The sequence below is a fragment of the Ahaetulla prasina genome, chromosome 1 (assembly GCF_028640845.1).
Source record: "Ahaetulla prasina isolate Xishuangbanna chromosome 1, ASM2864084v1, whole genome shotgun sequence".
Taxonomy (NCBI): Eukaryota; Metazoa; Chordata; class Lepidosauria; order Squamata; family Colubridae; genus Ahaetulla; species Ahaetulla prasina.
This window is the reverse complement of record NC_080539.1, coordinates 346,621,366-346,638,961: the sequence shown is the minus strand read 5'-3', so window position 1 is coordinate 346,638,961 and position 17,596 is coordinate 346,621,366. Positions and strand designations below refer to the sequence as shown.

The following is a 17,596-nucleotide window of genomic DNA, read 5'->3' as shown; positions in this document are numbered from 1 at the left end:
TCCTGTATAAAGTCACGAATCCATTCTTCTGAAAAAACCTTCATGGCAAAGTTCTTACTGAAAATCCCCTTATGAAATACTTAAACAACGTAATATAATCCAACAATCCAGAATCCAACACAATATGATGAAATCTCCATTCAGTTTCGATTTCACAGCAAGGCTGATCTATTTGCAGTTAGTCTAAAATGCCATTTTAAGAGAAGGGAAAAAAAATAATTTTTCTCTCTTTAAAAAAGGAGGAAGTCAGGAAATCAACAATATTTGCAAACCAATAATTGTTCACTCATGCTTCTTCCGCCTGCTTATAGAAATCCACAAAAAGAAATCAATTGTTAGCAGAACTTGGACACCTTCCTCTTTTCCTGCTAATGCAGGAGACGCACTGGATAATGGAGTGTAGAAGGAATTCAAAGGGATTCGACCGTTCGGGACTTTGAATAACAAAAACAAAGCCCCTAGGGGAATCTACCTCTCTCCCCCCTTGCTTTTTCCCCTGCTCTCTCAACCAGAGAGGGAAAATTAAGTCGGGAACAGCTGTTCGAAGCTATTTACACCGGCTTTTACAATATCCAGTGCGGAGTGCCATAAATTAGCACCCAGCGAGAAAGGTGGCGCCAAGCGGAAGTCGTAATCAATTAATCTCTTAACTGTTCTGCATCTTATTAAACAACAAAGAAGGAAAACAGTCCAAGTGGTTTGATTCTATTGTAGTAGAAACTATTATTATTATTGTTGTTGTTATTGTAATAGTAGTAGCATTAGTTAATATACCCATTTATGATTTTGTTCACATAGCAGTTTTAATGAGTGGGTGAGGGTTATTGCTATTGCTATCAGGAGCCACAATTCCTTCCTAATATACTACAGATAATTCAGAACACTACCTCTACCAATCTACTTTCTATGAATTTGTTTCATGATAACAACACGATATTCACGGTATTCAGGTATACATCTTTTCAATCACTGTTATCCCATCTCCTCCTTTATTAAGATAAAATTTACTTTGAACACATTCAGTATATGAATTTTGCTAATTCCTTCCAACAGAAATTAAACCTAGATTTTGGTCTCAGAACGATTCTACTTTATACCAATCTTGTCCATTTTATAGATACCCTGTTTCCCTTTTTTGGCATATTAGTTTTGGGAGATGTGCATAGATACATTTATACATACTTACAAACCTCATAATATTTTGGAAAAATTTTTTAAAAAACCCAAATCAGCTGTTCTAGAAGAAAATGTTTATGAACTGAATATATAGAAATAAAATATATGAGAAATTAATTAATCCATGTATGAAATACAGTATTAATCCAAATAAGAAGTACAGTATTTTTTTAAAAAAGCAGACATATCAAGCATAACATGACAGATTTCAGGATAATGCAATCTTTATCAATTGCTTTTAATTTCAGGGGGAAATGCCATTTTGAATATACTTATAAAGGGAAAATATTCTAAAACAATAATTTAACTTTTATGTTTATTTTAACTCATAGTCTAAAGACTGCATAAATAAAATTAAAATTATTAAAAGCATATTTTACTGTGAAGATCTATCAGTTGAGCTTCTTTCTGCTTAAATAATTTGGAATATTGTTGAACTCGATCTTGAATTTCTTCGTATTCTTTTTTTTCACGATAATATTCTTGAGCAATTGTAGTTTCTAAATATTTTGCTTGGTGCTGCCTGAAAACTTCTTGATATTGATTCATATAATCCTGGTACATTTTTCTTTTAAAACAGAAAATAGTCATTTTTCACTAGTGAATAGTTGTATTTTCAAAAGATTATCACATTTTACAATATACACTCTGTTCAACTGATGTTTTGCAACAATATTAACACCATATGCTATTATTTAATTAACTGTGAATATTTCTGACAATTTGTATTTATTACTAATATATATTATCACTATTAACCATATGTGACATTCTAATTGTAACTGCCCATGAAAATATACTTTATATTGTTCTCAACTGCAATTTTTACTTTTATTTAGTAATGAATAGAATTAATAAAATTATCAATATTTCATCAAATTATTCATAATATAACCATCTCTAAACATTTAACAAAATATGGCTGACAAACTGGATATAAAATAGATCAAGTTGAAATGCTTAAATATCTGGACATTGCTCTTCAGCTCTCATATTCCTAAAAGGCAGATTATGCATCATGAATACAATCTGCCAAAAGACCATATTCCTATTGCTAAAAGATGTAAGTCTATAATTTCAATGTTCTTTTTCCATAATGTGGGTTTGTAAATCCCTTTCCCCCTTAAAATAATATTCTAATTCTGTCTTTCATTGGTTCAGTCATACGTATTCAGTCTTTCAGCACTGTAGCATTGTATATATATTTAATTAATTTTATTTCTCTTAATTTAATAAAAACATGTCTTTGCATACTTGTCTCTTTCTGTTGCTTCTTGGTAATTCTGAAGTTCTTTCTGCAAATATTCTTCATGTTTTTTCAAAATAACATATGTTGGTTTCCAGCTAGATCAGTAAGTTTAAAATAATAACAATTATATATTTGTTGAGTCAGCATAATTTAAGAATTGTCCAAAATAACAAAGCTATAATATAATTCTGTCTGAACTCTTTCCAGTGTCTCAACATCTTTTTTATACTTGGTCACCGCAATATAAAAAAGATGTTGAGATTCTGGAACCAGTGCAGAGAAGAGAAACAAGGATGATTAGTGGTTGGAGGCTAAAACATATGAAGAATGGTTGCAGGAACTTATTTATTTATTTATTTATTTATTATTTACATTTGTATACCGCCCTTCTCCCGAAGGACTCAGGGCGGTTCACAGCCAAATAAAAATACAATACTATAAATACAGATTAAAAATACAATTAAAAAACTTATTAAAATTGGCCAGAATTAAAATTTGGAACTAAAAACCCATTAAAACCCATTAAAACACTAACCCAGTCCAGCGCAGATGAATAAATAGGTTTTAAGCTCACGGCGAAAGGTTCGGAGGTCCGGAAGTTGACGAAGTCCTGGGGGGAGTTCGTTCCAGAGGGCGGGAGCCCCCACAGAGAAGGCCCTTCCCCTGGGTGTCGCCAGACGACACTGTCGCGCCGATGGCACCCTGAGGAGCCCCTCTGTGAGAGCGCACGGGTCGGTGAGAGGTATTCGGTAGCAGCAGGCGGTCCCGTAAGTATCCCGGCCCTATGCCATGGAGCGCTTTAAAGACATTCACCAACACCTTGAAGCGCACCCGGAAGGCCACAGGTAGCCAGTGCAGCCGGCGCAGGATAGGTGTCACTCGGGAGCCACGAGGGGCTCCCTCAATCACCCGCGCCGCTGCATTCTGGACTAACTGTAGCCTCCGGATGCCCCTCAAGGGGAGCCCCATGTAGAGAGCATTGCAGTAGTCCAGACGAGACGTCACAAGGGCGTGAGTGACTGTGCACAAGGCATCCCGGTCTAGAAAGGGGCGCAATTGGCACACCAGGCGAACCTGGTGGAAAGCTCTCCTGGAGACGGCCGTCAAATGGTCTTCAAAAGACAGCCGTTCATCCAGGAGAACGCCCAAATTGCGCACCCTCTCCATCGGGGCCAATGACTCGCTCCCGACAGTCAGCCGCGGACTCAGCTGGCTGTACCGGGATGCCGGCATCCACAGCCACTCCGTCTTGGAGGGATTGAGCTTGAGCCTGTTCCTCCCCATCCAGACCCGTACGGCCTCCAGACACCGGGACAGCACTTCGACGGCTTCATTGGGGTGGCCCGGTGTGGAAAAGTACAGCTGGGTGTCATCAGCGTACAGCTGGTACCTCACACCGAAGCCACTGATGATCTCACCCAGCGGCTTCATATAGATGTTGAACAGAAGGGGGGAGAATCGACCCTGCGGCACCCACAAGTGAGGCGCCGCGGGGTCGACCTCTGCCCCCCCGTCAACACCGTCTGCGGCCGGTCGGAGAGATAGGAGGAGAACCACCGATAAACGGTGCCTCCCACTCCCAATCCCCCCAACCGGCGCAGCAGGATACCATGGTCGATGGTATCAAAAGCCGCTGAGAGGTCTAATAGGACCAGGGCAGAGGAATAACCCCTATCCCTGGCCCTCCAGAGATCATCCACCAACGCGACCAAAGCCGTCTCAGTGCTGTAACCGGGCCGGAAGCCGGACTGGAACGGGTCCAGATAGACAGTTTCCTCCAGGTGAAGGGGGAACTGGGTATGTCTAGTCTAGTGAAACAAAAGACTAGGGGAGACTAGCAGTGTTCCAATTTTTTTAAGGGGCTGCCACAAAGAGGAGGGGGATAACCTATTTTCCAAAGCACCAGAAGGCAAAACAAGAAAAAACGGATGGAAACTAATCAAGAGAGAAGCAAACTAGAACTAAGGAGAAATTTCTTAATGATGAGAACAATTAACCAGTGGAATTCCTTGCCTTCAGAGGTTGTGGGTGCCCCATTGCTGGAGGCTTTTAAGAAGAGACTAGGCAGACACTTGTCTGAAATAATATAAGGTTTCCTGCTCAAGCATGGAGTTGGACTATATGACCTCCAAGGTACCTTCCAATTCTCTTATTCTATATTCTAGTGTGATACATCTTTTAATGACAAGTTAAATGTTAGCAGTTTACTATTTTCCCTTTTTAGTTTTAACTGCTTGTGTCCTGATTATGCCTCCAATATTGCAAACATTCTTCAAAGGAAAATTGTTCGAGCCCTTTGATGATTTGAGTTACATTACCCTCCATATTTTCAGGTCCTTTGGGTGCAATCTGAAAGCAATTTTAAGGAGTGCAACAAATATGACATCATTGCATAAATGTCATGACTTACCTATTTGCAACATATGCTGTGACATAATAGCATAACTGCATTATTTTGTGATGATGTCATTGATCATGTGGCATTATTTGACATCCCTGTGTTATTATAGAATTCTTATTATTGATTTTTAGTGATTTTGAGAATTTTTCCAGTGAAAAAAACAAAAGAAAAAGGGTAAAAAGTGTTTATATAAATAAATATAAATAAAGAACCAGCCTGAAGATGATGAGTAAGACCTCGTCGAAACGTCGCCAAGATACTCTCAACCTTACACGAAAAGACCCGAATATGCCAAGACCTAAATAAATGTAAGTATATACAATATACTTACATGTTACAGTTCTCTTTATTGGTATTATTTTGTCTGCATAAGTTAAGAATTGCTTCCTCACTTTTATTTATTTCTTCATGTAGGTGGCAGATTTCACTTTTTTCCTCCAAAATGTTTGCAGTATATACTGAAAATAAATTTTTGTATGTCTGGTATATAAAGAATTTAAGATTGAAAGAAACACTTCATGGCATAGCATAGACATAACCATCTGTTCCCAACCACAGTGACACCAAAATGACAAAGCTTATTTTGTGAAAAGATAAAATATCTACCATTTCATATTTGTATTATGATATCAGATGCAGATGGGTAAGGGAGAAAATTGTAAGGGAGAAAATAACGAAAGTGATACTAGATCTAAGATATTGGGAGGCAGAAATAAAGCTGCTATGGAAAAAGTAGAAAGAATATGAAATATTCATAAATATGAAATATTCAAAATGATAATCTGCAAAAGTAAAAGTAAAAATAAATCCTTGAATTGAACCATGCTGTTTTACTATAATATTACATCTTTTTTAATATATTCATAAAATATACTCACGCTGTATCTGTTGTCTTTCATATTCCTTGGAGTAAGATGCCTGTTCAAGCTGAAAAACTGAAGAAAATAGATACATGTTTTGTATTGATATAAATCAAATTTAAATGTAAAAAATAAATATTCATTTTCAATCATAGTTTGGTCAATTTTTATTGCCATTCTACACAGTGATGAGATTCAAAAAATTTTACTACCAATTCTGTAAGTGTGGCTCGGTGGGCATGGCATGGCTTGGTGTGGTGTGGTGGGCCCCACCCCACTCCAGGGGAAGGAAACTGCAAAATCCCCATTCCCTCCCAATCAGCTGGGACTCAGGAGGCAGAGAATAGATGGGGGCAGGGCCAGTCAGAGGTGGTGTTTACCGGTTCTCCGAACTACACAAAATGTCCGCTACCAGTTCTCCAGAACCAGTTAGAACCTGCTGAATACCACCTCTGATTCTATATGTAGTTGAACCATAGTATGCATTTTTCCTTATTTATTCCAGCTCTAATTCTGCATCTCCAAGTTACTTTTACTATTACAGTTTACAAATATTTTTCTTGTTTACAGTGTCTCCTTGTAACCATTCATTTAAATAACCCAGAAGTTAAAATAAAAGAAATGGGAATAGGAAAGCAAAATGAAAATGAGAAGTAAAAGAAGAGTTCAGGTTGTCCCAAAGGTGCTTTTTTTCAAGAAGCAACTGGACTTTCTGTTTTTCTTTGAAGAAAGAAATTTATCTTCTCATCCAGGAAGCTGAAGAAGCTTCTTGGATGAGAAGTGAAATGTCTTCAAAGAAAAACCAGAAGGTCCAGTTGCCTCTTCAAAAAAGCACCTTTGGGACAACCATGACCTGGGTAACTGAGAATCTCCATAGACAGAAGAGTTCAGGGCTAACAGATCTGACCTGCAAATATCTAAATGATCTTTAGTTGTAACTCTGTTCTGCTCTAAACAACATCACTCCATATGTAATTTCTTAAACCATTGTCTGTACCAAGAAACACTTTAATGAGACTAACTAGTGACATTTCTATGTAATGTCACATCTTCTCATAAAGAGATTTATATAAGAGCCATCTGTGCAATTAATTCAGATAATCCAAAAATTTTGACCACCTGGAATAAAATTAAGAATTTCTTTTAGTGACTATTTTTAGGATGAAACTTTCTAACATACCAAATTGTAGCAGTAACTTGTCCAGATTGCTTAAGAGAGTATCAGCCATTTTGCAATCTAAATTTAAAAGCAGGAAAAGAAAATTATAAATTCACAATTGCAGAGAATCACCCGAATATTTTTTCATTGTTTGTTCATTTATTCTACTTCCTATATTCAAACTTCATTAATAATTGTTACCATTATTATTCCCAATGTAAACTTTTATGAGCATAAGATGAGGGGGTAATTGACAAAAAACTGGCAAAGGTGCAAAAAAGAATTAAAAGAAATACAGATGCTGAAAAGCTGAAATTTAGATGTAACAGGCAGGGTCCAGACTTCCAAGATAAAAATGCTAACAAATTTTGGAGTACCTAGGATACCCCAACCTTTCGTCAATATATTAAATCATTTTCTGAAAATAATAGAAGATTTATGATGTAAGCAGCATCTGGATGAACCCATGATGTAAGCTGATATGTAGGCACACAATGTTTTGACTTACGAAAATATTCATCATACTCTGAGTGAAGTCTTTTCCCACTGTGATGTGAATCAAAAGGTAAAATTAATAAGTAATAAACTATATTCAGTATTTGGATTGAATTGTATTAAAGAGATGTGAATCTCATGGCTGGTTGCTCAATATGTTTCAGTCTTCAAATATTTCAACTTCCAAACAACTTTTCAAAGTGCCTAACTTGAAACAAATTACATGCCTCAAGAGTTTTCTATCAAATGTGATATTTTAAGTTGAAAGGATTTTTTTAAAAAAAGACAACGCGTAGCCTAGAGGGGGTTAAATTCATGATAGAAGAATACAACAGTTCATATTGCCATTTAATATATCCAAGCCTGGGGTAAGGGTGTCTCTGAAGTCCCTGTTAAGTTTTTTTTTTTAATGTTGGAAATGCTGTTTTATAGGAGTTGTGTTTTCAAATAACGAATTACAAGTATTGTAAGCTGCCCAGAATCTTTCAGGAATTGGACAACCTTAACAAATCTAATAAATAATAATGCTGTATTATTGCTGTTTAAAAAAGCTTTTCTGAAGGGAAGATATAATTCATGGTTTTTGTGAACGCTTTGTTGTGCTTTAATTTTCTGGCAGGTGTTATAAAAGTATATTTGCCTGGATTAGTTTGGTTGAAATGTAAGTATTGCTAACATTACTAACATTGTATAAATGAAAAGACTGTTAGTACTGTGTTGGATTTAGTTGGCTTGTTGAACTTTGTAAGTACAATCTGTATATGATTTTCTTTCTGCTGTTTTCTGTGGTATTAAGAGACATCAATAATGACCCCATTTTTTGAAGGAATAGTTATACTTTCTGCAAGCAGACACATCAAAAAAGAATAATGCACTTGGTTTTATTTGATTAAACCTGTCAAGGAGGCAAAAACAAATAGGGAAAGCAGGCTAAACTTAAAAGCATCTTTAAAAAAAGTCATAGGTACCTATTTTCAAAACATAACTTTACCAAATTTTCATAAAATTTTGATGGTATGTAGCATTCACTATGGATTACCTACAGTAAGAGGCGTACTGAACACTCCTGTTCCTGCCTTCAGTGATAAGTAAGGGGGGAGAAGCTGGTCCTGAATATCTAGTGTTACCTATGAATAGAACACTTGAAACCTTACAAGTTTTGTTCTGACAGAACTCAGAAGCCAAGGCAAACCATTTTGAGTTTTCTTTATGCAACCACATTTTGAGAAAGTATCATTCCCAGTTGGAAATAACCCTCTTTTTCTGTTCTGTCCCCATTCCTAATCCAGATCTTCCTCTAATAATCCTACAAGACTGATCACTTTTAGCGTCCATACAGGTGGGGAAGCAAGATCAGTGCCTCAAGTTGTGGATGACAATTCTTCTCACAAACAGGGTCACCTCTCCTCTGCTGTATCACTTCACACTTAAGTCTATGAATGCCTGGCTAGTATGAGGTGCCTTTGAGGAGGCTGCCCTTCTGCCCCTTTGCTCTTCTAAGCATAGTGCTGAGCAAAAAGATGCCCCGTCCTTTGCTGCTGCCTGGATGTGTTTAGTCCTCATTCATGGGTCTGTATGCCAAATAGCTTCTGAAATGTTGTCCTCCTAGAAATTTTTTTAAAGGTTCACAAACCAACTGGATTGTACCCTTCCTTTTATCATATCTCTTCACTATCCACTTAGCCATCTTTTTTTAAACTCATCTGTCTTTCCTTATGGGAAAAGGTTTCAGCATCCTTTAAGCTTATTTATTTTGAACCAGCTCTTTTGACAATAATGTGATCTACAGGCATCAGCAACTAGATTTATCTGCACATCTTAAAAAAATATATAAAAGCTGTGCTTGTTGATTTCTGCATATATGACACAGCAGCAAATTGTAATTATTTTTCTGACTAATAGTAATTTTTTGTATAGATAACACTGTGCTCCAAGGTCTGTTTCTTCTTTACTGATAGATTGATTGTTATTTGTCTGCATATCTTACTTTTTTATACATGAGCTTAAGGTGCTCCCTGATATTTTCTCCCTTAACAACATGACTCGAGATCTGGTTAGTCTCATCTCTCCTCCAATTTTGTTTTCAATTGTCCAAGTAAATTAACAGAGAATTGAAAAGGGGAAAATATTTGTATACATACTAATCTAGTCAAACATTATTTGAGGGGGAGATGGTACTGCAGTAGTTATTTTTTCTTACTTCAGTTCTAATATCCTACAAACTTCCCTCCCCATAATAAATTATTTATAAGTAAATAATCTATTTTTATTTATAAATAAAAACAAATGTCCTGCCAGAATTTTAAAAAGTTGATGTGAGAAGCAATTTTGCAGCTTTAAAATAGCTTCAACCATCGCACTTCCACAAATGCAAGCTTCTATTTGCCATTTTCCTCAACCAGACGGCTCAACTGCTTTTCTCCAGCCTCTTCCTCTCCCCTGAGGGTTTTAGCTGTAGTTGGGAAAGCAAGTATTTAAGGAAGGAGTATTGGAAACACTGAGGGCTGCAATCAGAAAGAAATCCATATATTTTGGGCAGCAGAAGCAATTTTCCGCCCTCACTTCAATCCCTGAAGGCTTCTTAGCTTTTGAAGAGAGCAGTTGGGTCCTCAGGATTAGATGTAGCAACAGTTGTGTGATTGGCTGCTGGGCCTTTGACTTTGCCCAATAAGATTCAGTAACTGCTCTGACAGGAGGGGAAGGGGGAGGAGCCTTTTGAAAAAGCAGCAAGAAAACTGATTAGAGCATTTCTTATTATTCACATTTCCTGAAGTTACCAGGCAGTAAACCAAAGGATCTACTGTGGATTTCAGAATAGCAATAGCACTTAGACTGATATGTCACTTACATTGTTGTTTCCCAATATCATTTGCATTCCTAATTAGTTTGAGTTAGGTGGTCACACTCCAGTTCCTTCTCCTGCTTGACCAGGTGGTTAGACTAGAAGACCTCCAAGGTCCCTTCCAGCTCATTCTATTCTAATTCTAATTCCTTCTCTCAGGAGCTGCTTGTTGTAGTTATAGACCATTTGCTCTGAACTAGCTTGCCTCAGGACATCATACTGTTTCCTTTCCTCCTAGTTTTTAGAAAGTCTATTGAAATGTGGCAGTTCCATTAGATCCCAGCGATTGGGATGTTAAAACTACTTTCTCTGGTATATGGTATATTTTTTAAAAAAATTTGATCCTTTGATTATGAAATTCCTATCTGTTTCTTTGGTTCTTTTTCTTTTGCTATATATATGTTCTATTATTATTTATATCACTTTGTTTCACTGTTTGTTTTATATCTGAATTTATGAAGTTGGGCATTATCCTTCACTCAGAGTCAGCTTTCCTTGGCTTAAAAGCCTTTTTTTAAAAATATACTGTATCTTAATAATTTTCTACAAAAGAAAAAATATAAAAAATAAATAAAACTTTAAAAAAGGGAAAACCTAGCTGAAGGGAAAGTGCAAAAGAATAAAAACAAACAGAAATAAAAACAGAATAGCTTCCAACTTTCTTCAATAGTTACAAATATTAAAAAATTAATATTTTCATCTAAAATTCGGTAATATCCAAGATTTCTGTAATCATAAATATGTCTAATTGTCAAATCCCAAAATTAATATAGCTTTTCTTTAGATTACTAGCAAAATGTCCACAGGTGTTTTCCACTTAGGAACCAAGATAGCAGCTTAAAAGCCTTTTAAATAAATAAATCACTTCTTGAGACAATGGAAGCAGACTGAATTGCCTTGGTTCTCCAACAAATTTCCCCTAATGCAGAACTTTCAAAGAAAAGCAATCAAGATACTCCATCTGCTGGAGAATTTGTGCAACATATCAGCAAGGAAATACATTGATAGCCAATACATAAGGAGCTTCCTTTATCTTCTGTAAGTACTATAAACATTTTGTTTGTTTGTTTGTTTGTTTATGAAATTTATTGGCCACATATCTTACCACAGGGTAACTTTGGGTGGCTTACAATCTAAAAAAAGTTAAAAACTATACAAGAACTAAAGCATATACATCAAATACTCTGAAGATCCAAATACTTCGGCCAATTAAAATATGGGGAGGGTGGGAGCAGGATGGAGGGGAGGACGAGGATCTGTTTTTAATCTATTAATCACCTCCACCACAATGCTCTCCTACTGGAGCCAATTCTATTTATATTAGTAAAATACAATTAGGTATTTAGGCAGAAGATTAAAACTAAAGATTGCAAATACTTTTCAATAATAACATGATTAGAAAATTATTTTGTGCCAAACCATTGCATATGGGAAAGGCAATATAGATCCATTACTAAAAGGCCATTTCCTGCAGGGTTTTTGGTCACATATTTTATTTTATTATATTTTTGTTGGATTTTAACACAGTTACTGTAAAGGGAGTGAAAGCTGCTCAGAGTCCTGTTGGATTGGAGCAGCATATAAATCTCAGTAAATGGATATTTTTTATAAAGAACCAAATGAAATACAATATAGACTGTTTGGTTGTTGGCCTGAGAAAAAGGAAACCAAATGAAAGATGAGATAACTCAGGGTAACTTTGAAAAGGATTACAAGTGCATTTTGCTTTTATCACAGTGCTACATTCCATTAGCAGGGCCTATTTGTAATTTTACATAATTGGAATGTAAACCTAACACAGCCAGCTCAATCTATTTTATTGTCTTAAGAGAGTGTATCACATAAACTAATAGAGCAAATCTGGAAAAGCATGCTGTTTATCATACATGAATCGTTCATTGTTTTGCAGGATTGTTATTATTGCATTTACCCTTGATTAGTTTTTATAATGAAAGTTGTACACAATTATAAGAGAACCGAAGTTGTTACATGTTCTTTTGTTGGTTCATATTTATTTTGCTATTTGAGACCATCTCAGATTGCTTATGCAATTAAATTGGAACAAATACAGACATTTCAGAACCTATAATCCATATTTACTCAGACATTGTATATAGAATTAGATTGCTAATTAATATTATTTCAGCGCATGTCCAAGTGATAAACTATTATTTTCTGAAACTAAAATAGCATGTACTCCCTTAATTGATATTTGATTCATTGGTCTCTTTCAACAATAATATTTTGCTTTTTTAATAGTTATTATTTGGTTTATTTTATGTTATTAGATTATTCTTTTTGTTTGATTTTTTATTGTTATATGTCCAGAGCCTTTGTAAATAAGCAGCATAAAAATAAAGTGTGTGTGTGTGTGTGTGTGTGTGTGTGTGTGTGTGAGTGTGTGTGTGTTGCTGTTACCCTGACAATATCACAGAGTCAAGCAGAATCAGTCAAGCAGAAAGACAGATAATTACCTTCCAAGGTCACATATGAATTACAAATAATATACAGGAAATTAATTGTGGAACTGCTTATGACAATAGCAATGTTGTAAATGTTATTAACAAACAACATCAACTTATTGGTCAATCATAAATAGCTTTGAATTGATACATATTGATTGCACTAATTAAATGATTATCAAAATCATTATTTTGATAATAATGATAGCATATATTCTTATATTTACCGTATATACTCACATATAAACCCATCCATAGATAATCTGAGCCTCCAATTTTCAAACAAGATACTGCATTACCTGTGAATAAGTCAACCTTCAAAATTTTCATTTTTTTTACAATTGGTCTGACTATAGGTAGTCCATGGATCATCCATGTTTCATGTTATTTTGATTAAAAATTTGAAGGATAGTTTATCTGTGAATGGGCTTATCTGTTGAGTATATACGGGATACATGTATTTTTAAAATATGTACTACAATAGTGCATATACTCAAGGATAAGCCAAACTCAATCTTTTTGGAGTTTTTTTTTTTTAATTTGCATTTATATCCCGCCCTTCTCCCAAGACTCAGGGCGGCTTATACTATGTTAGCAATAGTCTTCATCCTATTTGTATATTTATATACAAAGTCAACTTATTGCCCCCAACAATCTGGGTCCTCATGTTACCTACCTTATGAAGGATGGAAGGCTGAGTCAACCTTGGGCCTGGTGGGACTGGAACCTGCAGTAATTGCAGGCAGCTGTGTTAAGACAACTAACATCAAAAACATCATTAAAAAAGGACAACAAAGAATGTTCTTTCTGCGCCAACTTAGTATAAGCTCAAACTGCCCAAGGAGCTGCTGATTCAGTTCTAGAGAGGAATTATTGAGTCTGTCATTTGCACCTCTATAACTGTCTGGTTCGGTTCTGCAACCCAACAAGAAAAACACAGACTTCAGAGGATAATTAGAACTGCAGAAAAAATAATTGCTACCAACCTGCCTTCCATTGAGGACCTGTATACTGCATGAATCAAGAAGTGGGCCGTGAAAATCCCTTGCATCCTGGACATAAACTGTTTCAACTCCTACCCTCAAAACGACGCTATAGAGCACTGCACACCAGAACAACTAGACACAAGAACAGTTTTTTCCCGAAGGCCATCACTCTGCTAAACAAATAATTCCATCAACACTGTCAAACTATTTACTGAATCTGCACTACTATTAATCGTCTCATAGTTCCCATCACCAATCGCTTTCCACTTATGACTGTATGACTATAACTTGTTGCTGGCAATCCTTATGATTTATATTGATATATTGACCATCAATTGTGTTGTAAATGTTGTACCTTGATGAACGTATCTTTTCTTTTATGTACACTGAGAGCATATGCACCAAGACAAATTCCTTGTGTGTCCAATCACACTTGGCCAATAAAAATTCTATTCTATTCTATTCTATTCTATTCTATTCTATTCTATTCTAATAACAGACTGTCTTACCAGTCTGAGCCACAGAGGCCCTATTCAAGGCTATATTTCTTAAAACAGACTTAGAAAATTCCTTCTGGTTATTGGGAGAGACTGTTAAAAATTGTATCTGTATATTGATAGAATCTCAAAGAAAGGACAAGAAAAGTTAAATTAATCAAGAATATTTTAAAAAATATAAGAAAAATAAGAAATATTGTTTTATTGAAGAAAAGAAATACCAAGAATATGCTAATTATTAAACCATAACTTTAATACCATTCTTAAAATCTGAAGAGTGACTTTCCAGTTACATAAAACTATCATCTTTGCAGTATTCTAAGCTCAATACAGTAAAGCTAAAGTTCTTCACAATATGAAAAGTTCCAAATTTAAAAAATACAGTTCAACATGACACTGAGATGTTTAATGTTTTTTCAAAACCATATTAACATACAGTATATATTGAGATCAAAATCACAGTATAACAGAACAAAACCAACTGATGTCAGTTAAATAATGCTTTCATTGCCAATAAAAAAAGTCTAAATATTCTTTGGATCCAAATAATATTGTCTGATGAATTAGTTTTATTTTAAAAACATATTTTCATATTTTTAATACCTAGGCTCATTGACCCTCCAAAATTGGATATTCCGATTATTCCTTCCACAGATCAGCTCAAATATATAGATAATACTAAGTATAAAACTGACTTCTGTTCAAGGATAGCATCTCTTTCAGCAACTAAAATTACAGGTATCCAAGATACTGCTAAGTGTAGGCCAAACTGTTTAGTAAATACATGTTTCAGTTGTAATATTGTATATATTGCTAAGCATAAGTATATATTACTAAGGCAATTTAAGGAATAAATCTTTATTTAGCCCAGGCATTTGTGCAGAACATCTTTTCTATTTCAGATTTGAGTTATATCACAATAGTAGCCTCACATGCGATTCAAAATCACATCATATCCATTTATCTATTAATACCAAATATACTTTGAGTCTTTCAACATTTCTTCTAGGATGCAACACAGTTGATCCATTACCATTGCTTTGATAATCTTTCAGAAAAGGAGAGGTTGAAGAGCAGCCATGAGTTACCTAGGACTTCAAGATCCAAAATTGGCCTCCTAGAAAGGGAAGCAGCCTTTCCAGTTTGCTGGCAGTTTCCTCTCACACAGGGAGGTGTTAACAAACTCATATTCATGCAGTGCAGTCTCTTTAACCCTACCATTTCTTTGAAATACAATGTCAACTATTTTTTTTAGTTCTTCCCACCATGACCTATCCTATCCTATACTGATGGCAAATACAACTAGATAGGACCAGTCTTGTTTTTTTTTCTGTCAATGCCTACTTGTTGGTATTACTTCTTTGTAAGGCATTCATGGAAAATGAGGCTATTCATGAATTGCTAGCTGAAACATATTTGCAAGGCATTGTGTAGAAGGGTGATACAACAGGTAAAAGCTTGCATTTACCAAACATCCCAATAAATGTCCACTGAAGATCCTATGAATCATTTCTCTGCTTCATTTAACAAATGTATAAGAAAAAGATCTTCCAGTTCCAGGAACAGTAAAAGAAAAAAAATGGCTGCCAGTGCAGAAACTGATTTAAAGATGATATATGTATATGTATGCACACACTCATGCTTGAGAAAGTGTTATGTCCATGCACTTATGAATGGTGCCTTCACACCATGTTATTAGTCAAATTTGTCATGTTATATTGAAATAGGCAAAATTAGTATACTATATTACTTAATGCAACCACTAGGGTCTATTTAATCTAGGTAAGGGTGGGGTCCTTGGTACTCTCTGAGCTTGGTTGATTTCTTGCAAATATTTAATTACCAAATTAGGTAACATGATCAGTAGGGAATGAGATTTGCCCAGGAAAGCCACTAAAATATAAAATGGGAGCAAACATGAATAAATGTGCTCTGAAAAAAAAATACTAGATAGTTAAATTGCAACGTTTTGAACAGGAGCTGAAAGTCTTTCAGTCAATCACTGCCTCTTTGGTTGCTTTCATAGTGATTGAAAAAAATTTGGCACTAAACAGCTAATTCCCAAAAATTAATCAGTCATTTCCCCCATATCATATAAATAAATAGGATTTGAAATTACTGGCTCAAGGTAAGATCCCTTTATTTTAACAGGAGATATTTAAGATGAGTTTATTCTTTCATATAAATTAATGTACTGAAATCCTTATAGTATAGTTGTGCACATGCCTATCATGTATAGTATATTAGAAAGACCTTATTCCTAGTAAGTATGTACACATCTGCATCCTAAGGCTGAAATACTGTAAATATGATCAAGATTTTATATCATCACCTGTCTTAATCTATGTAATGATAACTTTGCTACTGTTTTCTGAATGGCCAATGTTTACATATAATTATCTATACCTCCAAATGTTTTGTTTCGCCTTAATCTGTTCCTGGGTGTTTAGAAATAGATTACATCTTTTAATAGAGAACATTCAGTACCTTTTATGAAACAAATCATAGTCTACCAAAGCTTATGCCAAAACTTTATGAATTAGATGTACCAAGGTTTTGTTTCTGCTACAACAGACTAACATGATTGAAGTGATATAGTGTAAAATTACACACAAACTGCCTACAGGGGGCTTTCTTCCTAGTCTGAAACTCATTTACTTAAAAGTCCAGTTTATTGTGTTTTTTTTCTATTGTGTTTTTTTCAGCCACTCCCTGGATAAATATATAGTAAGTAAGGTTTAGCTAGTTCAGTGGATCCAGTCCCAAAGGTGAGAGTAAATAAATAAATTGTATCACTTCTACTGAGATATCTCTCAATGCATTTCGGATTGAAATTAATTAAAATTTGTAGAATAATATACATTTTCAAAGTGGGAATTCTTATGGAAGAACTTACAATAGGCAGCATATTTTCCATGTCTCCCCTTGTTTATTCTTCCTGAAAATCACCAATATCTAATCCATTCAAAATAAAACACAACATGAATTAGTTATCTGCATCTCTTAATTAAATTAACCCCAAGGATTGCAAGTCTATGAAAATTTGTGGGAGGTGGCAAAAGGCCATTAAAATGTTTCGTTTCTTCCTATTTCTTGTAAATTCAGCTTTAAATATTCCATGGATGCCATGAGTTTACTATTAAAAAAAACGTTTAATAAATCTTTTTAAGGCTGCAGTCCAATGGAACCAGAACCTGAGAATAAGCCTTCTTGCCCGCAGTTTGAGGTTTAACACAGAATCAATAAACATGCCCAGGACTGACATCTCTGTTTGTTTTAAATCCAAATACATCTGTTTTAAACGAATCGGATCAGTGAACTGCCTAGCGTGGGTCTGGCGCTTCTGCCTCCACGAAGACTTTTCCAAAGTATGGGTTAATCCCCCAATATGCACCCTTTCGTTCTTGACTTTTGTTCTTACTCTCCTAACGGTGTTTATGAAAATGAGCGATACTGAAAGGCTTGCCAT

General features: G+C 35.2%; 1 protein-coding gene across 1 annotated transcript in view; it reads right to left on the bottom strand.

The window, feature by feature from the left end:
- C1H14orf39 (chromosome 1 C14orf39 homolog) overlaps window positions 1-17,596 on the bottom strand; it is a 32,362-nt gene extending 14,766 nt beyond the window's left edge. Inside the window, exons 1-7 of the mRNA XM_058162693.1 lie at window positions 17,342-17,596; window positions 8,380-8,467; window positions 6,867-6,923; window positions 5,705-5,761; window positions 5,158-5,284; window positions 2,431-2,520; window positions 1,557-1,744 (exon numbers count right to left, since the gene is read on the bottom strand). Coding sequence (XP_058018676.1) covers window positions 1,557-1,744; window positions 2,431-2,520; window positions 5,158-5,284; window positions 5,705-5,761; window positions 6,867-6,923; window positions 8,380-8,467; window positions 17,342-17,596 — 862 coding nt within the window. The remainder of the gene's footprint in view (window positions 1-1,556; window positions 1,745-2,430; window positions 2,521-5,157; window positions 5,285-5,704; window positions 5,762-6,866; window positions 6,924-8,379; window positions 8,468-17,341) is intronic.